At 37.5% G+C, this 24,593-nt stretch overlaps 1 protein-coding gene across 2 annotated transcripts; it reads left to right on the top strand.

Annotated features, from left to right (window-relative positions):
- The first annotated feature begins 7,955 nt into the window (after nt 1-7,955).
- Nucleotides 7,956-20,898, top strand: LOC131356016 (sterile alpha motif domain-containing protein 9-like). Of its 2 annotated transcripts, none has more exons than XM_058394735.1 (4): nt 7,956-8,319; nt 11,106-11,178; nt 13,139-13,188; nt 14,386-20,898. In XM_058394735.1, coding segments are annotated over exons 2-4 (4,542 nt in total). In that variant the 5' UTR covers nt 7,956-8,319; nt 11,106-11,176; the 3' UTR covers nt 18,876-20,898. The 2 variants fall into 2 exon arrangements, with proteins under 2 accessions (XP_058250718.1, XP_058250720.1); XM_058394737.1 differs by lacking the exon at nt 7,956-8,319 and adding an exon at nt 10,370-10,451.
- Nucleotides 20,899-24,593: the final 3,695 nt, after the last annotated feature.

Raw genomic sequence — 24,593 nt, 5'->3', positions numbered from 1 at the left:
GCAGAAACTCAGGTTTTTGTTGATACCAGTGGAGAGTGTTAACTGATCCAGTATACACTACTCACGAAAAGCTTTCGGGTGAAATTTCAGGATGCACCTAAAATGCACTATAACCTTTACAGGTGAACTTAATTTGACCTTCTCTACACTTTTGAATGCACATGTCCAACTGTTCAGTGTTTCAGTACTTTTTGCATAACTTGCTGTTCTCTAACAAGGTGCTTAATGGCAAAATTCACAACTGTTGTTTGATCCATGAATCGAACAATAAATTTTTTGGTTCAATTAGAATTGGTATTTAAACAGTCCTCTTCATCATGCTGTTCACATTTTGACATCATGAGACCAAGACCACACCTAACAATTGATCAACAGTACCTCGCTATTGTGAGGCTTCAAACAGGATGTTCTCAGAGGGAAGTGGCCACTGAGCTTAGAGTGTCACAGAGTGTCATCAGCAGGTTGCGAAAGAGATACAGAGAGACTGGAAGAGTCACAGAAAGGCATAGAAGTGGACGTCCTTTGGCCACATCCCACATTGATGACCGCTTCATTGTGAACAGTTCCCTACGGAACCAGATGATGAATGCCACTCAACTCCAGGCACATTTAAGGGAGGTGAGAGACACCCAAGTGTCATGTCAGACCATTCAAAACCGTTTACATCAGTGTGGTCTGTGTGCTAGATGACGTGCAAGGGTACTGACTACACCATTAGGCACAGACATCATCGTCTTGCATGGGCCAGGCAGCATTTACGCTGGACGAGGGACCATTGGGCCTTAGTGCTGTTCTCTGATGAAAGTCGATTCACGTTGAGCAGAAATGATGGCCGCCAACGATGTTGGATACTTCAAGGAGAGCGCTATGCATCAGCCACTGTTGTGGTGGTGTTACAGTCTGGGCAGGTGTGTCTACTCAATACAGAACTGCCCTACATCTTGTGAATGGTACAGTGACAAGCCAATACTACCTGAATAACATCATTAATCCAGTCATTGTGCCCCTGCATGAACAACACAGGCCTAATTTCATCTTCATGGATGACAATGCTCCAGCTCATCGAGGTCGCATCATTAGGGAACGGCTGCTGGAGGCTGGGGTACCAAATGGAGTGGCCTGCACTTTCTCCAGAAATGAATCCAGACCTGAATCCCATAGAAAACCTATGATCAGCTGAGTCGTTGAGTAGAGGCTCGTAACCCTGCTTGAACCCTGCACCCCAGAACCTCAATGACCTGAGGGCCGCCCTTCAAGAAGAGTGGAATGCCATGCCGACTCGTGAACAGCATGAGACGTTGTTGTCAAGCTGTAATTGATGGTCAAGGGCACATGACAAATTACTGAGACATTGAAATTTTTTGTTGTGGTAATACCCACCACTTTTTTTCAATAAATTGTTTGAGATGAGGAAATCACCATTGCATGCTTCTACTTAAATGCCCTACTTTCATGATATAATATCACTGTAGCGTGAACATTTTACATTTTCCATAAATTTCACCCAAAATCCAAATATCCTTAACTTTTTGTGAGTAGTGTATGTGCAGGAAAGTGAGATGTTGCTGCTTTCCATTGAAAATACATTAGTTTGATCTGGTTTAATGCTATTGTCAGCAGCCTCTGCTATAAAAACATTACAACAATATTGTAATATCTTAATCATTAATGACACATTACACATGAAAAATTGTGTCTTCTTAATTAGAATTATTAAAAAAATAATGCTTTTTGTGCAGTGTATATGACTTACTGTACCAACATCAGCAAGAGTGAAAAACACCATGGAACAACATTGTTTTCCTTAGTGTTACTATTTGGTGTACATCTCCACCTCTAGCTCCACCTACTAGTATTTATGCATATTCATGACAACTGTGCTGTTCTGAATACTGTTTATATAAATCTCTGTAGAACTATTTTGCATTGATAATAAACTGTGATCTAGAAATACCTGTCCTCTATGATACACTTTTACAGCTTGTGTGATTTCTGACAGCTAGATAAAAGGTGACAAATATTTGTACTTTGTATATACCAGATAATTGTATTTACTGTGATTCACTGGAAGTGTTGCTATTTCTTGCTAATTTTTTTACAGACATTTTCTGTTGTGTGAAATAGGGTGAGCAGTTAGGAATCTGAGTAATATAGTAATGTAATATATTTGAACAGGTACAGTTGTAATGGAAGACACAATAAACTGGCAGCAGTATACAAATACAGAGTTGCAAAGTTATTTTAGAGAAGCAGAAACCAGAAACATATGCCTGAAAGTTCTACAACATTCTGAGATAATTTTTGAGTTTGTAGTTAATTTTCACTCTCGTTTTTGCTTGTTATTCGGTGGCGACGCCTATGCTAATTTCAGTTAGCCCGTCTATGGCAATTCCTATTATATGTTAGCATGTAACCTTTCTTTAAAAGCTATATAAATATTTGATAAAAATCCAAAAAATAGCTTCATAAACCTGTGTTTTCACAGTTTAGGATGAGAAGTAAATATCTGTGCTACTTTGAAGACAATGGTAGTAAGAATTTAAGTCCAAAATGATTTAATTATGTTTCAGACCTTGTGAAATGTGAAGTGTTTTTTTCCACTGCTGCCACTGTTTAATCCAAAAAAGATAAACATGAAAATCAAGTCAATATCATACATCAGTTAATTTTTGGGGATATGTAATATACACAGAGAGAGTCCAGTGTCTAGGATCCTACATTCTCCCCACTGTGGCCTGAGCATAGAACCAACCCAACCACTGGGACAAGTTGCACAAGTTGCATTCTCAAGCTGAGATTAAGAAAAAACAGTAGTATATTTGCCTTCAGTGTAGATAACGATGTGTTTGCACAGTGCAGCTGGATTTCACTCTGTCACTCTGGGCTGTAGATCACAGTAGTATAGAGCAGATTCTGATACAGCAGCAGAGGAGATGAACAGATCCACTTGTTTATCTACATGAACTATAGCAGAAATTTCGGGGGGCTTTTTGGGACCTTGATCTCCATTTTGGTGAATATAGTCAAATCAAATCAAGAAGCTTTTATTGTCATTTCAACCACATATAGTTGACGTAGTATATAGTGAAATGAAACAACGTTTCACCAGGACCCTGGCACTACATATACAACATACAATACATAAGTACAAACAGAAACAACAGCACAGAGCTAGGACAGAAGTTTGTGCTAGCTACATAAAGCAACCAGGTGCAAACATTGCAAAGGCAAGACAATGGAAGGCGAAAAACAGGAAGTACAAAAAACACCACAGGACAGGACACATAGCACCAAAAAACATGTGCAACAAAACAAAATGGAATGTGATGTGCAAACTTGAGAACTGTAAAAAACACGTATCTAATAACATATATGCTTGTAAGAATATATACACTATATTGCCAAAAGTATTTGCTCACCCATCCAAATAATCAGATTCAAGTGTTCCAATCACTTCCATGGCCACAGGTGTATAAAATCAAGCACCTAGGCATGCAGACTGTTTTTACAAACATTTGTGAAAGAATGGGTCGCTCTCAGGAGCTCAGTGAATTCCAGCGTGGAACTGTGATAGGATGCCACCTGTGCAACAAATCCAGTCGTGAAATTTCCTCGCTCCTAAATATTCCACAGTCAACTGTCAGCTGTATTATAAGAACGTGGAAGTGTTTGGGAACGACAGCAACTCAGCCACGAAGTGGTAGGCCACGTAAACTGACAATCGCTAGAGACAATCGCTACAGACCTCCAAACTTCATGTGGCCTTCAGATTAGCTCAAGAACAGTGCGCAGAGAGCTTCATGGAATGGGTTTCCATGGCCGAGCAGCTGCATCCAAGCCATACATCACCAAGTGCAATGCAAAGCGTCGGATGCAGTGGTGTAAAGCACGCCGCCACTGGACTCTAGAGCAGTGGAGACAGGCCTTCTCGTCCAACATCAGTGTGTGACCTCACAAATGCGCTTCTGGAAGAATGGTCAAAAATTCCCATAAACACATTCCTAAACCTTGTGGACAGCCTTCCCAGAAGAATTGAAGCTGTTATTGCTGCAAAGGGTGGACCGACGTCATATTGAACCCTATGGATTAGGAATGGGATGTCACTTAAGTTCATATGTGAGTCAAGGCAGGTGAGCGAATACTTTTGGCAATATAGTGTATGTAGGAGCATGACAATGTGAATTGTGCAAAAAATGCAGTAGCAGCAGTGAAAGAAAAGCAGCAGTAAAATGTATAAAGAAGGAACTCAGGCTAAGATTTTGGATATTGATTGTACCAGTGCAGGGCATTGCTTCCTGAAACAAAGCTGAATTTGTAGCTGCAGGACAGAGTAACATTATCACCTTCATCTACAACTTTCTGAGGGAAAAGTGCCTCTAATGAATCTACCATGGAGTCACCTGTCACAGAGAAGAAAATGAAACGTCAACAGCATATTAGAACCACATTCTGAGTTTTCCTTCTCACCAATGCAAACTAATTAATTACTAAAAGCATATAATTATATAGGCGGCATGGTGGCTTAGTGGTTACCACGTTCGCCTCACACCTCGCTCCCGCTCACTGTGTGTGGAGTTTGCATGTTCTCCTTGTGCTTGGTGGGTTTTTTCTGGGTGCTCCGGTTTCCTCCCACAGTCCAAAGACATGCTTCTAGGCTGATTGGAGTCTCTAAATTACATGTAGTGTGTGATTGTGTGAGTGAATGAGAGTGTGTGTGTGCCCTGCGATGGGTTGGCACTCCGTCCAGGGTGTATCCTGCCTTGATGCCCGATGTCTCCTGAGATAGGCACAGGCTCCCCGTGTCCCAAGTACAGATCGGATAAACGGTACAGACAATGAAAAAAATATGTATAATTATATATTATACATATTATAAATACATACTTAATATTTCTGATATACCAAAAATCAGATTATATCACCCAGTGAAATATCCACAGACACATCAATGTAACAGTAAATATGATGAATGGATTTAGATGGATGAAAATAGTCTTTCTGTATATGTTAACATCATACACCTGACAGCATCACATGACAGTGTCACTGGTGTTGCTGACTGTTGATTCTTAGCAAAACATCTTGGCTTTACATTGAGCATCAGATGTCATTAACTCATTAAGTGCAACAGGAATAATATAATTTTAAAAGATAAATCATTCTAGTCTGGTAAAACTAATATAATTAAATGAATGAAATTATTAAATATTTTTGTTTGTTTTTAAAAGTGATGTTGCTATATTAGGGTCTTCTGCATCATTAGAAATAGCTGTGATAAATAAATTGAGTATAAAACTCCTTCAGATTGCTCTCGTGAAGTGTTTGCTATTATCTTCCTTCCTCCCTGACTCATGACTCGTGGAGTAGTATGGCAAAAAACTAAATTATGGGTTGCAAAATCTATGCCCCCTACTAGCTATCCCACTTCTGACACCACTTGTGAGGGACCTTGAAAAAAAATACATTTCCCAAAAATATAATTTAATCAATCCAAAATGTATACACCGAGCTGAAGGAAACAAAGTTCAAAAATTCACATCGGGAAGAAAACTATTGCGTTTGACCACCGGAGGCGGAAGAGGCCGGATCCATATGCAGAGAGTCAGGACCCAGGACACCAAATGAGAAGGTAGAAAAATCCAATGGGGCAACGACTGAAAGAATAAATGTGAAAACAGTCCAGGATCAGAATAATGATCGCTAGCTACATCAAAGGTAATATAATGGGCAAAAACAGTCAAAGGAAATACACAAACAAAGGGAATCCAAAAGGCACGAGGCAATGCTTAGTAGGTCCACAAGAGACGAAACTTTGTGTCGCATGGGGTGCACAGGATGGTGGCGATGTGAAGTTCCTCTACCAGGATCTTAGCGATAAGGTTAACAGCCACACCAGAATCTATCAAGGTTGAAAAACTCTGATTAGCATAGCACAAGGCAACGTAAAGCTAAATAGGCACGAACTCCTTCCCACCTGAGACGAGGATAGCCTCTTGGTGCACCAGTGGATCTGATGTCCAGATCTCCTGTAGAAGAAGCATACCCGCATCCCACACCGCGGAAGCCCAGTCTAACGCCCTCCCCATGAGCGGTAACTTAAAACTCAAAAGAAAATAAACTCAAAATATACATGATAGTGCAACATAAACTAGAATGTGCGCACTCCAACTAGCTATGATGTACTGTTAAATAAATATCTGAAGAATTTAACTGTGGTGGTGTCTTATTAAATTTCTATAAATAAATACCAAAGCAATTAAATTAACAAAAGACAAGGTAAAGGATGCAAAATGAGGAGTGAATGTGTGTACGTGTGTCTATATGTAGACGTACGTGTGTATATGCAGGAGCACATTATGCTCAATTTGTGGTTCAATGCCCATTGTGCTGATGTATTACAGTTACTAACAACAGTGGCAAAGTGCCATGTAGTGTTTTTAGATTTAAGTTTCTGATGGACTCATCCAACTTTGAGTAAAATAATGGAGACAAGAAGGTCCATTTTTTTTTATCCGGGTTAACAATGATTGTAGCTGTCACTGTGAGAGTAGTTAGAAATGATCCACTAAAACATCTATAAGTTACAAAATAATAACAAAAGCTGTCCAGTTTAATCAAAAGTCTAATATCTAAATGTTATCTAGAATTACCACAACACTTGATTTATTTATCAGTAGTAACACAGGAAACAGTTGGGTATTGGTGTAGTGTATTTGGGTTTTCATACCTCCTTATGACAAAACCTACACAGAGTCCTACTCTTCAACAGAGGACCTGGCATGCTGAATAGATATTGTTTCAATGATTTTATTTGAGCCTGACTGTCTGGGGAAGAACCTGTTACAGTGTCTGGAAGTGTTGCCCAGATGTTCTGATTAATTCTGCCAGATAGAAGAGGAGTGAAGAGTCTGTTATGAGGATGGGAGGGGACATGCACAAAGTGAGCTGGTTCATAAATTTTTATAAATCTTTTGGGCAAGGATCCTTGATTAATTTAAGAGAGACCCTGATGATGTTTCAAGTGGTTTTCACTATCTGCTGTAGGGCCTTGTGCTCTGAGACAGATGCAGTTTCTATACCATACAATGGTAGAGTGCCACAGGATGCTCTTTGTTTTACATGAACTTAGTGAAGATGGGAGGTTGTTGTTTTTTTCTTGTATCTCTGCAGGAAACTGGTGTCTGTGGTTAACTGATAACAGGTTGGTAAAGCAAGTATTTTTTCTGGTGTTTTTTTTAGAAACTTCATATATACGATTTAGAAGTTTTTGTAAAGTAATTCACTACTCACACAGTGATAGAGTGCAGAATCTGAGAGCTTTAGATCTCTTGTAGTAAGTTCAGTAGAGTCTCTGCTTGTTTCTGCCTCTAATCAATGATCATCAGGAGTACTCTTTGAATCAGATCTTGACCTTGTGCCTTTATACAGTAAAAACTGTGGTATGCTGTTAGGATATTGTTTGTACCAGTAAAGCCAAGAGTAACAGTTTCTGTTTCTTTCCCCACAATATTGGCATCTTCATCCATTGGCCAGTTTTTTTCTGCAACACAGCCAAGAAGTTAATGACTTATTGACATATGTTAATAACAAAATATTGACATATGAAATTACTAGATTAATACAAACATGGGTATTAATTAATACAATTAAGTAACTGGTAAAAACAATCCTTGTATTCATTCATTCAAATCAATGAATTGATTTACTGATTACTTGTTGCTATGGTGAGAATCAGTGGTATGCATCTCATTATGTACTCTTAGTTGTATAGTTGAGCCATTTCTGAACACAGCTCAGTGAGGATTCTGTATAAAAGTGCTGTATGTGCTGAACTTTACATGTGTCTAGAAGGACACACCCAGGAAGTGCAGCTTTTGTGAATCTTTTTACAGATGGCTTGCAACATCTGTAATGCGGAACTGAGTCACTACAGCACAGAACTATTCCACTGTTGCTAATCAAATCACTCCATCCGACTTCACCATTAAACATATCTTTGGGATTCCTGTGTTGCATCTCATGCTTTTTACATTTTTAATAAGTACTCAGGGCAGAATGAAATAAATTAGTATTAGCTTGCTGTTCTTGGTTATCAGTAGCATCCATCTCAAGAATCAACATCAGGTTTTAGCTGAACAGTAAACTGATGACTCATTAGTGTCGTCTTTCGGACTCGGACCCGAGAACTACAGAGTGAGCTGCAGATACAATGCGCATGCATGAACTGAAGACTCGCATGAAGGAGTGAAAGTTTCGTTAATATTATACAGTGATTGGGGCAGTAAGTCAGAGGATTCAGTACATCTTCACCATTCCTAAGTAAGATTTCTAATTTATTTCTATTTATATAATGAACGATTTTACATTATGTTTTGTAATCTAAACAAAATCCTGAAAAGTCCTTGTACGTGTGTATGTGGTATCCGTTTTATTTCCTTTTTCCTAAATAATTTTGTGCTACCTCTTTCGTTTATGTTTTTCACTTTCCTGTTGCAGTTCATTTTTGAACAACACTTTTGTTTTCTGTCTAAAGACAGCAATTGGAGGAATTCCCAAGTTAGCAAGTTATACCATGTTTTATTACAGGCATTTCGAAACGTTTTTTTTTATCAGACTTGTATACTACGTCACACACACACACTATATATATATATATATATGTACACAAGGGTGTAACTTTGGTTTGAGAAGTGGGGGGGGAATGGGGGAAAATGTTTTCAATTTAAATCCCATTTCCTGCATTTACATACATTTAGGGCCTATGGTACAAAATCCAGGAAAAAAATTAAGTTGATTATAATGATACATTCTGCCAAAAAAGAATAGCAGGCTACTGAACTATGTATATGAAAAAAGATGTCTTACTCTCTTTATTGTTTAATAGGGGCCAATCACCAAGACTTGAGAGAATCATTTTATAAAGTCAAAAATGTTAATGTTACCATTATTAAACCATTTACCAGTAAACCATTAATGTTTTGTGTGTGAATAAAATTTAAATAATGCAATACTCAATTTCCACTGTTAAACAAACATTTATTTTAAACTAACCGCTGTACCTGAAAATGTAAAATAAATGACTTGTTGCACAGGATGTTTGTCAGAGACACATCCACCATACCACAGGGGTTTAGAATAGAAAAAGCAAAAAGCTTTTATGAACTGTTGAACTGTATGTGTTGAATCACCATTTTGTAAAACCAGTTGCAGATAGACAGCAGCAAAAATTAATATGTAATTATATGAACATGTTGATCATTACTTGTCTCTCAAACAACCACCCATAGTTAATAAACATATTAAAATATTTACATTCCTGGTGTTAATTTTTAGTGCAGCACAAATACCTAAAGTAGATTATTTTTATGCATCCAACAGCAGGGTAGGAAGTAATACTTCCTACTTTTGTACTTCTTTAATCCAAAAGGATATGGAAATTGCACAATAGATACACTACTTATTTGGTACACAGTATGCAAGATTGTCACACAATTTCACAAACTTTAATATAAAGAGAATTTTTCATTGTCTTGCATCTAACCATTCAATGCCATCTCTCTATGTATCCTCCCATCCACCTCATCTGTCCTCTGATATGAAAATGACCGAGTTATGATCATATTGAGTCTAACATTAAACTAGCATCCAGAGTCTGCTTGTCAGACATTGCTGAAAGAAAATGTGCGGTTTAAAGTCAACTCGTTTTCATGGTACACAGAATGTTCTAATCTACGTTAAATATTTAGCTAACAGTCTGAAGTTACCTAGCAACAACAGTGTATGTTAATGTTAGCTCAGTCAGCGTTAGGCTAACATCAACAGGTGTAGACAGTAAATATGATTATTCTGATCTGAGCCAATTTACTGAATCAACCAACTCACATCTCCTTGCTTTTTTTTATCCATGATGACATTAAAGTCATCTGTTGCTGCTTCTGGCATTTCATCGCTGACTGCCGCAACCACGATACCTGTTCATTACACCTTTCAGTGAGATATTTTTAGAGGCATACTCTCTGTGTCCTAATTGGTCCTGCTCCTTTGTGGCGATGACGGGGTGCAGTAAACAAACAAATAAATAACAAACAAATTTGAAAAGTGGGGGGAACATAAACGGGATTTTGAAAAGTGTGGGGGGGAATGTCCCCCCTGTCCCCAGTAGAAATTACACCCCTATATATATATATATATATATATATATATATATATATATATATATATATATATATATATATGTAACCAGGTGATATTTAGAGGGGGTCTGGATATTCACAATATTACTGATGTGTATATAGCTGCAGACAAATAAGAGAGCCCCTTTAAGAGTTGGTGGGTGACGTCATCGCGTGTACGTGCACATGCGCAATCGCGCAATTGCGCAATTAAGAAGTTACAGAGTAAGCCACAGGTGGTCGCGGTTTCTTTTACGAGTTTATTCTAACACTATCCAGGTAAAGATCGCTATGTACAATGTTTTTATTCAGTCTTTGAAAAGTTTGCAGTTTACTGGAACATTGCCTTACATGTTGCTTCATATCTATCCAGGGAGCTGGGTGTTGACACAGGATTGTGTTGATTAGCGAGTGTGGCTAAGTTGATGCGCCACGCGTTTAGACGAGGCCTGGTAGCGCAGGGGTGATTATATTAGTGTACACTGTTAGGAACATCGGGAAAAAGTGCCACTACCGTATTGTTAGTGTTGTTAGTATGATTACTGTTGGAATTATTGCTCTTTCTGTTTAATTATGTTAAGGAAACAAGGACAAATTTGTGTTTTCCTTCATTTATAATGGGAGTCATTTATTGTTTAGAACAGAAGTAATTCTGATGCTGTATTTTGGTTTATTTGTTTCCTTTTTTCCCCTTTTCTGTTCAGTTAAATACAAATGAAATGTAGACTCCTAACCAATCACATGGAATAAATTGTGAACCCCATCGGATTTTTTTATGGAACCTGTGTTTTAATTTCCTACGGCCACATATATATATATATATATATATATAAATAAATAAATAAAGAGAGAGAGAGAGAGAGAGAGAGAGAGAGAGAGAGAGAGGAACTGAATTAAGAATTGAAATGTTGCTTAACTAACTCATTTTTCCAGAACACAGTTCTCATTGGCTGCTGTGATGAACCATTAGTGAAGTTAGGAGAGATGTCTTCATCAGTGGATTCATGTGAGTCTTTTATTTTTTTATTCGTTGATAATTTTCAATTGATACCCTTGCAGCATACTACCTGATGTAAATACAAGGTATATTTGCCAGTTGATAGACTGGATAGACAGGATAGACAGGAAGCATGATAATGAAATAAAACTGACAAATCTTATTTAAAAGATAGCAATATGACTTATAACTAAATCCTTCACTTAAATGAGTATACTGTACGAGTATCCTGTATTATTAATATGCATTATTTTATATGTAATGGTCTTACTGCATGAATAATTATCAGTATGATGACATCAGCTGGATGCATCACCACCTGTACATGCATGCACTTCCTGTTTGTTAACACTACTATTAAACATACCCTGATTTCTTTTTATAATAATAATATGCTGCCATGCAAGTGTCAATAAAAGTCTCAGATTTTTGGCACACATTTGCCAACATAGCTCTTTCTCTCTCTCTTTCTCTCTCTCTTTCATAAACACACACACACACACACTGCACTGTGCACGTCATTTAAACAAGAACTGTATGATCGGCATGAAATGGAAAGAAGCAAATATAGTATATTGGCAGAGCACTCCCTGTCTCTTAACACAACCAATAAACATACCCTGATTTCTTTTTATAATAGTAATAAAATGCTGCCATGCAAGGGTCAATAAAAGTCTCACACATTTGCCAACATAGCACTTTCTCCCTCTTTTTCCCTGTCTTTCTCCTCTCTCTCTCTCTCTCTCTCACACACACACACACAAACACACACACACAGTCACATATATGGACACTGCACTGTGCACGTCATTAAAACAAGAACTGTATGTTCAGTATGAAATGATGATTTCATATGAACAATTTCACAGCAGACACTTTTGGCCTGCAAACACAGAAATCATGTTCTGCTCAATTCCAGTGGAAAGTCTGGAGCATGTTACATTGAGCAGATGTTAAGTGTTCAAGAAATGTAGAAACAGTGGTAGAATAGAAAGTTTGACAGTTTGCTAATCTTTTTATTTCAATAGAATGTTTTGAATTTATCTTTAATGCAGAGAAGTTTTGGGGGTTAAAAAATGACGGTATGGGAGCTTTCATAGTTCAGATGCAGATGGATGCAGTGGACACATCAGAGGAGAGTTTAGATAGGAGATATCCACTTTGTTAGCTGGCTTTAATTGTTTGTGTATAGTACATATGTTCTTGGTGTGGAAGATGGAGGAGGCCAATGGAAAAAGAAAGAAGTGAAGTAAGGTTCAAGAATAGAACTAGTGATGCAGTTTAGGTACCATACAGGTGTCAGAAATACTGCTTGTGAAGCTTGAAAAACACCACACCTTTTATTTTCTTTTAGGTTTTCTACAGACTGTGGAAATAGGTTAGCACTGACAATGAGACTATTTTTATTTATCTAATAAAATGATTATTAAAATCACTCATTTAAATTTTCATGTGTTTAATTTCCATTATGCAATTTCCATTAAACATTTTAAGATATTTTCACCTATGCTGGTTGTCACTTCAGATAGCTATATCAAAGAACTAAGTTCAATTCCCAAGTATTTCAAACATTTGAAGCATTATAAACTCTAATCAGAATATTTTAATATTGTGAGGTTAAATACTCATTATCAAATTACCCGTTAACTCAATCATACAGTGGGAAATCTTTACAGTTAATGCTACTATCCATTAAAATAAGAATGGACTGAGTGCATTGCAAAAAAAGACATCATAATACGTTAAATATACTCAAGTATGTCATGTTTCATAGTATAAGATTGCATTAAAGCCAAATATATGAATATAAAAACAATTTTGTAGACATTTACTGAATCAAGCTTTAAAGATTCTTGGTCTACTAGCTAATAGTAATTATTAATTATTGATGTATTTATTTATGTATTTATCCAAATAACATTAAGAATTGACTAGAATATTTGACATTATCTGAACCTATCTTCCTCAGGTGCCTTGATTTGAAACAAAAGGAATACACTGATAAGAGAGAAGAAATGGGTAAGTATCACAAAAGCTTATCCTATTTTTTAATTCATCTTATACATATACTAGAAATGAATTCTTTGCCAGAAAAATGATGCTTGCATAAGTATACACACCCTTCAGACTAGTACTTGGTAGAACATCTATTTAGTCCTTCTGCAAGGTTTCTCCAAAGCTTTAGTTTTTTTTTTTTTTAAACAGACTGAAGCCTCTATACCTCTATCCTTACTTAGGTTTTAATAAGAAGCCCAGTCCCTGCTGAGGAAAAGCATTCCCACAATGCCATACTTATACTTTACTGGTGGGATGATTATTCCTTATTCAACCTTATTCAACATTATAGCTGGGTCTCTAACTCTTTCAGCAATGGCTGTTTTCTTGAATACCTTCCCTACAGGGCAGATACAATGAGCAGGCATAACATTATGAGTACTGACAGGTGAGGTGAATAACACTAATTATCTCCTCATCATAACACCTGTTAATTGGTGGGGTATATTTTGTACTCAGTGTTGATGTGTTAGAAGCAGGAAAAATGGACAAGCGTAAGGATTTGAGCGAGTTTGATGAAGGGCCAAATTGTGATGGCTAGACCACTGGATCAGAGCATCTCCAAAACTGCAGCTCTTGTGGGTTGTTCCCAGTCTGTAGTGGTCAGGATCTATCAAAAATATCTGCTGCTGACATCTTGGTGCCAGATACCACAGCACACCTTCAGGGATCTTTAGTGGAGTCCATGCCGGGTCAGGGTTGTTTTGGCAGCAAAAGGGGGACCAACACAATATTAGGCAGGTGGTCATAATGTTGTGCCTGATTGGTTTATTATGCATTATACAATACATTTAGATTATCCAGATGCACTTATTCAGAGAGACTTACATTTACCTAATTTATACAGCTAACCAGTTGACAGTTAAAGGGTCTTGCTCAAGGCAATGGCAGCTTAGCAGTGCTGAGATTTTTGCTGTTGTATGAGTGGTATGATCCAGCTTCCACACAACTGATCCAACAGTGCTCACAGTGATATTATTTTTGAACACTATTCATATTATGTCTGTGTCGCATGTAGCTTTATCTCTATTTCATTAGTATACTCTTTTGATCTTCACTTGTACAGATTTCCATTTTATACTTTTGCATTGTAAATGTTTGTGTCTTGTAATAATGTACATGCCTTGTCAAAGTTATGCTTTTTTTTTTTTTCCTGTATAGAACTTCACAGCACACCAGTTGAAAAATGGACAGAGGATATGGTGAGCTTGTGGTTGGCTTCCATAGGAGTGAAAGAAAATTACATTAAAACACTTCATGAACAGGAAGTAGATGGCCAAGTCCTCCTTACAATCAAAGAGGAATTTTTGAAAAAAGAGACTGGAATGAAATCTGGTCCTGCACTTCTGATAATAGAAAGAAGAAATGAGTTATTCAAGACTCACAATGTTCAGACACAGCAGAATACACAGAAAGAAGAACAAATGAAACAAGATGCTGTGAATATAAGAATAAAAAGAGAAACAAAGCCACGATCTTTTGGCAAACCAGACACTAGTTGCACATATGTAAAGCATGATGTTCTTCAGCCTGAAACAGGTGTCATTGATCTTATAACTCCATGTCGTGAGTACAAGTCATTCAATACAGCTGCAACTTTAGATCGCACACGACTTCAAGCAAAGCTGGCATATGAAGTTCTTAAATTTGCCACAGGATGCATGAACATGAGATCCAATGGCACAATACACTTCGGTGTTATGGACAGCAGAGATGGTTCTGGCCATGTACATGGTGAAATCATTGGCATTCCCATTATGGAAAAAGACATGTATACTGATGCACTGAATCACATTGAAAAGTGTTTTAAGAGAGATAGTGAGATCGTTCGACAGTGTATAAGGCCACCTGAGTTCATTCTGGTAATCGAACCCAACAGTAAAGAACAGCACTATGTGGTTGAATTTGATGTAGAACCTTCAGTAACCTTAATAAGAGGAAAGGTGTTCCCTGTCTGCTTACAAAAATTCAAGGAGGAGTCCAATAAAACAGTTCCTGAAAAAGAAACAGTATATTGCAGAGTTGGTGCTGAAACAAAACCAGTTGGTGATATTCATAAATTTCACCAGGAAGTTAATAGCAAAGATACACAGAGAGAGACAGCAGAGAAATCACGTAGTGTCACACGTCCAGAACTCTGCGAAGATCTTGAAAGAAAACTCATCATGCTTATAACAGATGGGAAGAAACAAATTGAAAAGGACAAATGGTACATACTTGTTACAAACAAGTTTTCAGAGCAAGATCTTCAGCACATACATTTTTTGTTGAACATGCATTTATTCTGCGTGTTTGACTTTGACCCAGATTCTATGGTGTCTGGATTATGCCATGAATATGATAAACACCATAAAGTGAACCTGCACTTCATGCACAACTACAAAATTCCAAGTGACAAGAACATCAGAGAATTTGTGAGTCATCTACATTTGTTTGAACAAACAAGCTGGATATTTTGTAATGGACGAAATGATTTCAGTGGGAACGAGACTCCTTGTGATGAAAATACATGGTGTAAAACAAGGAGGACTTTCCTAAAGGATTGTGTATCATTGATATGCAAGGATATCTTACCCAAGGGAACCTTCCTTGTGATCTTCCTTCTCACATCTCCTGTTGAGAAACCTATACTGAAGACATTCGAAGAGTTTTTCACTGACATGCAAGGTCATGAAGATATTATATGCATCTCAGAATCAGAAGGGAACTTTCAGAAATGGGAAGCATTTGCTCTTGAAATCTGTGACAAGGAAACAGTAAACCAATCAAATGTAGTAGGATTGAAAATGAGTCACCTCAATGCAACTGTGCAACAAATCCAAAGCCCCAGTACATATGTAAAAAAGCTCTTACCTGTGTCTGTCAAAGCAAAATGCCATCTTGAGATGCGTGATGAGGAAACAATGTACTCCTTGGAGATTTTAGGCCTGAATCACTGTGAAGACATCAGTGCAGAGGAGGTTGAGTCAAAGAAAGCAGACATAGAGAGAGACTTTTATCGTGGAGGAAAAGTGACATGGATGAACTTCTGGCTTGCAGAAAATAATCGTGTTGGGGAAATGATTCGAAGAGATGCTTATCATGAGGTGACCAAAATTCTGAAGAGCATTCTTAAATGGAGTTCAGATCAACCACCTGTCAAATGTATCAACATATACCATCATGCAGGCAGTGGAGGAAGTACAGTGGCAAGACAGGTTCTGTGGAACCACAGAGAGGATCTAAGGTGTGCAGTTGTGAAGCCATCAAACTCTGTTAGCACAGTTTCAAATCATGCTCTGATGCTTCGGGAGTATGAGGAAAAAGATCCACAGAAATGTCTCCCTGTTCTCTTACTTGTTGAAGATTATGATAATGAGTATTCAGAAGAGTTAAAGCATGAATTAGAAACAGCTATCAACACAAAGAAAATTGCCCATGGAATACCATGCTTCATTCTCCTTCTCTGTAAACGATCCCACGATTCAGAGAAAATGTCAAGAGGGTCACCTTTAATGAGCGTCTCTGTGACTCACAAGCTTTCACCAAAAGAAAAAGAACAATTTGGAAGAAAACTAGATGTGCTCCAACAACAGTTCAAGCCGGAGTTCATTGTAACATTTGTCTTAATGTGTGAAGAATTTAATCATGAATATGTGAAAAATCTTGTACAGCATTTATTACAGGATATTGATCATGCATCTGTTGAAACACAGCTGATTCAATACGTAGCTCTGCTCAACACCTACGTGGAGAACTCTTTCATTTCTCAGTCACATTGTAAACGCCTCCTTCATTTCCAGCGCTCCCTCTATGCAGAAAGATTTCCACAACACATATTTGAGCAATCTCTGAGTGAGCAGTCTAAATTGGTCTTTATACATTTTAAAGATGAAACAACCCACATTAACTCGATCAAAATCATCCACCCATTGGTAGCAAAGGAAATTCTCCATCAGCTTTTGGGGGACAAACAACAAAGTGACCTTGCACTTGAACTTCTCAGCAATGACATGCTCTTCAATCACAGATTTGGGGGTGAAGAGTACAAAAAGGTTCTTCGTGAACTCTTCATAAGACGCTACAAAATTAGCAAAGGTGATAAATCAGACACTTTTTTCTCACCTCTCATTGAGCATGTGAGACAAAATGAAAAGGCAGAAAACGCTATTAAGCTACTTCATGAAGCATACAAAAGATTTGACAGGGATGCATTTTTTGCTCAACAGCTAGCTCGTCTGTTTTACTGGAATGAAAATTTTGTTGAGGCAGAACAGTGGGCAGAAACTGCAGCAAATAAAATGCCTAAAAACTCCTACATTCTTGATACCAAAGGTCAGGTGTACAAAAGATGGTTCACAACAAAAAACAAAGCAGTGGAAATGACTCACCCAAAAACACCAGAGTGCACAGCAGATGCCATTGAAACAGCACTTAAAGCCATTGACTGTTTTGAAAAATGTCAGAAGGTAGCTGTTGGAGAAACTGAGACCATGAACAACTCAGGATTCTTTGGAGCTGTAGACGTGGGGTGCAGCTTGTTAGAGCTAATTTCGTCAGTAGATGTGTTCTCGGGTAAACATGATGGTCATTCTGAATTACAGAAGTACCTGTGTACAGACCACATTCCTAAGGAGGTTGAAGCACCATGGGAAGACTTTCACTACAAACTCAAAAACCTTCAGCTCTTAATGTGCAAGGCTTTGGAGTGGATATCAGAAGAATTGAGTTATTTCCAGACAGACCTGAATATAAATGAGGAGGAAACCTCCAAGGCCTCAGAGCTGACCGTACGTCGCCCAAAAAACTGGCTGGTTGCCAAGTCCTCTGTTTATGGCAAGTTCTTCTGTGAGGTCTCACCCAGCAATCAGAAGTTCAATTTGGATCAAATGACTGACTTCAGCAAACGCATGGCTATCTCCCAGCTTGGTGGAGGAAACTTTACCACAATCTTCTCCATCCTGGATCAGAAAAATAAAGACCAAGTCACAACTTTAGAGAATATAATTTCACTGTATCCAGAGAGTGCTAAAATGGATCAAGTGGATCGTGCCAACTACATAGCATCACATATTGCCTTAAGTGCAATCTCTCCTAGGTCACCTAAGCTGGCTGTCCTCAAAGAACTGCAAAAGATCAGCCGCTCATTTCTTCAAGGCAAATCAAAATGCCCATCAAATGCTCTGGTTTTGTGCACACTCCTTTTTTGGCCAGAAAAATTTGACACTGAACAAGAAAAAGAGGACAAATATAAAACAATTCGAAGTGCAGTCATATTGCTCCAACAAACATACAAAACCAAAATGAAGGATATTCCAGCCAGAAGGAGGCGGATTTTCACCCACTTCTACCTGGGAAAAGGATCTGGCTATGACAAATTTGTCCACAAGAATAAAATTGAAACGTTCAAAAAATTTTCCTCCGTTTCGGTAACGCGTCAAAAATGGATTGAAGGGGAAATGTGGAAAACACCAGAAATTACGCGAGAGCTTTTGCGTGTAAATGGCTGGACAGAAGATGGAAACGTATACCTTGTGGGCCCTAAAACAGAAAAGTTTTCCATTCATCCACTTCATGAAAGTTCAGTGCCTACTGGAAATGAAAATGTCACCTTCTATCTAGGCTTCACCTTTAGGGGACCCGTTGCATGTAACATCACAATAAGAAAATAGGCAAAAGCCCAGCTACAAAGATGATAACTATAAAAAGGATGCCTAGGATGTAGTACAATATACTCCTAAGTTAACTGCCCAATTTCTTTGAAAGCTTTAAATGAGACATAAAATTCACTGAAATAGCATTTATCATGCATAATGTGAAGTATAAAGGGAGATTATTGTACAATTGTTAAGTCTGTTAAAAATGATCTGGGTTTTATATTCTGGTGTGACTGACTGTATGTTTTGATGATCCAGTGGACCTGCCAATCAATTAGGAGATATCTCTCAAAAAAGAAAGGCCATCTTACTGCCCTGATCAAAAGAACGGATAAGCGAATTGTAATGATTAACAGTGTTTTGAATTTACATATATTAACTGACCCGTGAAAGCCCCACCCCCTTTCCTTCATCTTGTCTTGATTCAATTTTCATGCCTAAAATATGCAGGAAATGGGGTCCTTGTTTTCTGTTACTGCAAATAGAGTTCATTAATGTAAAATAAAAATCAGTTTGTTTCACATGTGAACATTCAACATGTGTAAAGTTAACATTAGTTTGCTGACATTATATTTATTAGAAATTCCCCTCAAATTTCAGCCACCAAAAATTTTTGAAAAAAAAAAAAGGCTGAACAATTTTCGGAATAGAAAATTGATTTAACAGGCCTTTACCTACATGTCAAATTTTAATTACATAAATAAATTCAGTTGTATTGAAATTTTTAAGATGACGAGATTTTTGCTCTGTGTTGGACAGCATGTACATGTTCAGACAGTTTGATCAGCAGGTCAACAGCATTCTTCCTCTTAAAGGTTGGCAGGTGTGTATTTAGTGTGATTAATCTTATCCATAATAAGAAGAACCTGTGTTTTTAGGTGTTCTATCTTGTGTATTCTTTGGTCTAAATGAGCTTATTCTTCTCTTATTGTATTCTTTTATTTTTTAACCATGGTAATCAGCATCAAGTTTAACTAATAGTAAAGTAGTAATGAGGGGCAGAAGAGCAAATCACTGAGGAGTAGTGTAAATCAAGCCCCAATAATAGACTGAGAGACTCCACAGACAAGAAAGAAACAAGGTCTCTGGAAGTCTCTGCTGTCAGAGGGATCTGTGAGATTGATTATTTTTTTTTTTTTTTGTTTTGTTTTGTTTTGTACCATGAATTAGTGCATCATCTCTTCTTGTTGATCTCCCTACTTAAATAAACTTGACAAAGGCAGCTTTTGCTTTGTGCATTTTTTTTGTAATTCTAATACATTTAGGAATATTTGCATATAATTGTATGCTTTCAATTCTTTTAGCTATAATTTTGTTTTTCTCTGACTTCATATCGATATCATTAAAAGTGCATAATATAAACAAATGATTAAAACTATACATTATAATTAAACATTAACAACCATGAGGGTACACAAATGTAGTGAAGTATAGATAAATTTCTGTGAAACAAAAATTAACTTGAGTAGAAGTATAAATGAGGCCAGCTGAAACTACTCTTAAAAGTACATTATCCCCCCTTACACAAAATTACTCACGTAAATGTATTTTATTACTACCCACCTCTCAATGTCATCACATCTACAACATTATGAGTGAAAAGTGGCTCTATCTGCCTTGGAGTCACCGGTCATAGAGAAAAGAATATTCAATTTTTTTTTTTTTTTAACTCCTATTTCTCTATTTTTTTTTAACTCTATAATCTCTAATTTTACACAATCAAAAAAGAACTATGTAAATCAGGCATTCATTAACACCACACTGACTAATGAATCACAAATTCAATCTAGAATTTTTCAACTAACAAAACTCACGTAATGAAAGCCACAGACACATGAATATAACAGTAAACATAATAAATGGCTTTAGCTGAATGAAAAGTCTTTCTGTACTCTAACCTGTTCTGAGAACTTAGAATATAATTGATTCTGTCACACTGCTACCATCATGTTTTCTGTCATGGCAAACCATTTCTGATTTTTACATGTAATAAATCAACCACTTTGTGCTCTTAAAACAATAAAGGCAATAAAAATGACTATTGTTTCATGTGTCATGTACCTACTACATGAATAAATGAATCTATGAATGAATTAATGAAAGAACTGATAAATGGGATGAATTAACTTGTACTGTAGCAATTTATATGAATCTGCTTTGATCAACACTTGCAGTCTTATTTACATACAGTTTTATTCTAGTCCTAACCTATGACTACATATGCAAGGCTTGTGTAGGCATATATATGATAAAAATGAAATGAAGTTTATTGTGGTATGGTCAGCTGAAGTGCTTGTGAACTGGGCAGTGACGGTGCTTGCTTGTAAACTGGGGAATCTTTTATTAAGTGTGGAATGGAAGACATTAAAGATTTGTATTAAGGAACAGAACTTGTTCAACAGTGTTGGGGCACATACACATATATATATACACACATTTTATTTATTACTTCCCCTGCCTATTTTCTCACATGGGACTTGGAGAAATTACATTATCTATCAAATATCAATCAAAATATTTAGCTCCTGAATAGTAGTAAGCTTTTGAGTAATGCAAATATATCAAATATATATCATTTATAATATTAGGCTTTGGAGCTTTTGATTAATGCACATGTGTAACTTTCATAATCATCAAGCAGTGCTGAGATGGGTGAAAAAGGGGATGTTTTTGTAACTTTCATAATCATCATGCAGAATTAGTGCTGAGAGGGGATGTTTTTGTGCTGAAAAGTGCAAAAGTAAGGGTAATTTCACCAAGAATAGTCACCCAGACAGACATAACCTAGACATAACCTAGGCATCTTATCAGCTTTAGCATTGCTTAACAGGCAACAGAGGAGCACATTTAGTTCCAGACACAAAGAGTTAAACTTACAAATAGAAAATTAGAAAAATTGAAGCACATCAAATTTTGACACATCGAAAACATTGAGGTCGGTACGTGTGTACATGCACATTGTTGTATACATCATGTTCAGAAAGGTTGATGTCATCAAAGGGAGGATGTTTTAACTAAGGGGGCGGTATGGGGACAAATATAAAAACATGGTAAGTATGTTAATTAAGGAATGAGGGATTAAAAGTATACATACATTGAGTATAATGTGGAAATTTCTAGAAATATTTAAATTTGGAAGAGGAGGTGACATGGGGGGTCTGAGGTATAAGAAGAAGGGAATTTTTGGGGTTTTTTTTAGACCAGCTGCTCTCTTCTGAAATGCATGTGATTGACTACATCTCTGAATAAAGAAACCTGCTTCTTCTCATCTGCTGACTGAGATAAGTATTTGATAGTTTATTGACTTTATTTGGTAAGATTATTGAAATAATAGAAATAGGTACAATTAAAGATTCCACCCTGTGATATGTCCACTCGGAGGGGACTCTGAGTTCTGACAGACTGAGGAGGCAGAAGTGCACAAAAATTCCAGGACAAGGTGATGAAGATGTGAAAAGACAGCCATTTGAACAGCCTTTTTTTAAACACTGCAATGGAGAAACAATAAATGACTAACCAGAAGTATTCACCCCCTTGGCATTTTCATGTTTTGTTACCTTATAACCTGCAATTTAAATGTTTTTTTTTTTTTTTTTTATCTGAATTTTATGTGATGGATCTGCACAAAATAGTCTAAGTTGGTGAAGTGAAATGAGAAAAATATATTCAAACATTTTAAGTTCAAAAAACAGATCTGTTTGTGTTCAGTTAATGGATATAATTAAGTTCGAATAACTATATAGTTACTTAAATGGTTTGAGGGAATTTTAAAAAATTAAAAATCTGAAAATTGGCACGTGCATATGTACAGTATTCACCCCCTTTGCTATGAAGCCCCTCAAAAGTTCTAGTGCAACCAATTACCTTCAGAAGTCACATAATTAATGAAATGAAGTCCAATCTGTGTGCAATCTAAGTGTCACGTCAGTATAAACACACCTTTTCTGAAAGGCCCCAGAGGCTGAAACACCACTAAGCAAGAGGCATCACACCATGAAGACCAAGGAGCTCTCCAGACAAGTCAGGGACAAAGTTGTTGAGAAGTACAAATCAGGGTTGGGTTATAAAAGAATAGCCATATGTTTAATGATCCCCCGGAGCACCATCAAATCCATCATCTTCAAATGGAAAGAACATGGTACCACAACAAACCTGCCAAGAGAAGGCCGCCCACCAAAACTCACAGACCGGGCAAGGAGGGCATTAATCAGAGAGGCAGCACAGAGACCAAAGGTAACCCTGAAGGAGCTTCAGAGTTCCACAGCAGAGACTGGTGTATCTGTGCATGGGATCACAATAAGCCGTACACTCCATAGAGCTGGGCTTTATGGAAGAGTGGCCAGAAAAAAGTCATTCCTTAGTGGTAGAAATAAGAAGGCACATTTTGAGTATGCCAAAAGACGTGGGCGATGAGACTAAATTGAACTTTTCGCCACCAAGGAAAATGCTATGTATGTAACCCCAAGAACACCATCCAGATGTTTTTCAGCAGCACTGGGAAACTGATCCGAGTTGAGGGAAAGATGGATGGTGCTAAATACAGGGATATTCATGAGCAAAACCTGTTTCAGTCTGCCTGTGATTTGTGACTGGGACAGAGGTTCACCTTCCAGCAGAACAATGACCCGAAGCATACTGCTAAAGCAACACTTGAGTGGTTTAGGGGGAAACATTTAAATGTGTTGGAATGGCCTAGTCAAAGCCCAGACCTCAATCGAATTGAGAATCTGTGGTCAGACTTGAAGATTGCTGTTCACAGGTGGAAACCATCCAACATGAAGAATATGGAGCAGTTTTGAGCCTTGAGGAATGGGCAAAAATCCCAGTGGCAAGAAGTGGCAAGCTCATAGAGACTTATCCAAAGCGACTTGCAGCTGTAATTGCCGCAAAAGGTGGCTCTACAAAGTACTGACTTTAGGGGGGTTAATAGTTATGCATGCTTAAGTTTTGAAGTTATTTTTGTTCTATTTGTTGTTTGCTTCACAATAAAAAAAAAAAAACACATCTTCAAAGTTGTAGGCATGTTCTGTAAATGAAATGATGCAAACCTTCAAACAATCCATTTTATTTCCAGGTTGTGAGGCAACAAAGCATGAAAAATGCCAAGGGGGGTGAATACTTTTGCAAGGCACTGTATACCTTGGTTGTGTGTAGCTGTTGGTCCATCTCCTGAAGATGTGTTATGGTGTTTAGGTCTGAAATGTCTCAACATTGACAATGTGTTATTAAATGACAACTGTTAAGAACAAATTAAGCACTCAACCTAAAGAAGAAGCCCATATTACAATGAGCACTATGTTTATACAATGTAATTGTCACAAACACCAGAGACAAACGGAGTAGTTAAACCCCGGAAGGGTATGTTTATTGAACACAGAAAGCGGGTGGAAAAGGAAAGAGGGGAATACTCAGCTTGGCACACACGGCGACTGGAAGATGGAGGCAGATGAAACCAAGGTGAGATGATAACGCGGAGGAAGGAGGTATGTAGCGATGGAGAAATTATCAGAAAGGCAGGGAAAGCTATATGGGAATGTGTTAGACTATAGCTAATGCTATGGCTAGCGAGTCAGCGTCTACGTGTGAGACCAGACGAGGAAGGGGTGAGAAAGTGGTGAATAAATAGGGGAGTGTGTGCACAGAGAACAAGGTGCAGGTGAGCTCAATTAAAATTCGGGTGAGTGAGTGCGCTGGCGAAGGGTGGAGTCCGGTGCACCCGTGACAGTAATATTT

Source organism: Hemibagrus wyckioides, linkage group LG07 (genome assembly GCF_019097595.1).
Source record: "Hemibagrus wyckioides isolate EC202008001 linkage group LG07, SWU_Hwy_1.0, whole genome shotgun sequence".
NCBI classification, from domain to species: Eukaryota; Metazoa; Chordata; class Actinopteri; order Siluriformes; family Bagridae; genus Hemibagrus; species Hemibagrus wyckioides.
This window is presented reverse-complemented; position numbering and strand designations above follow the sequence as displayed.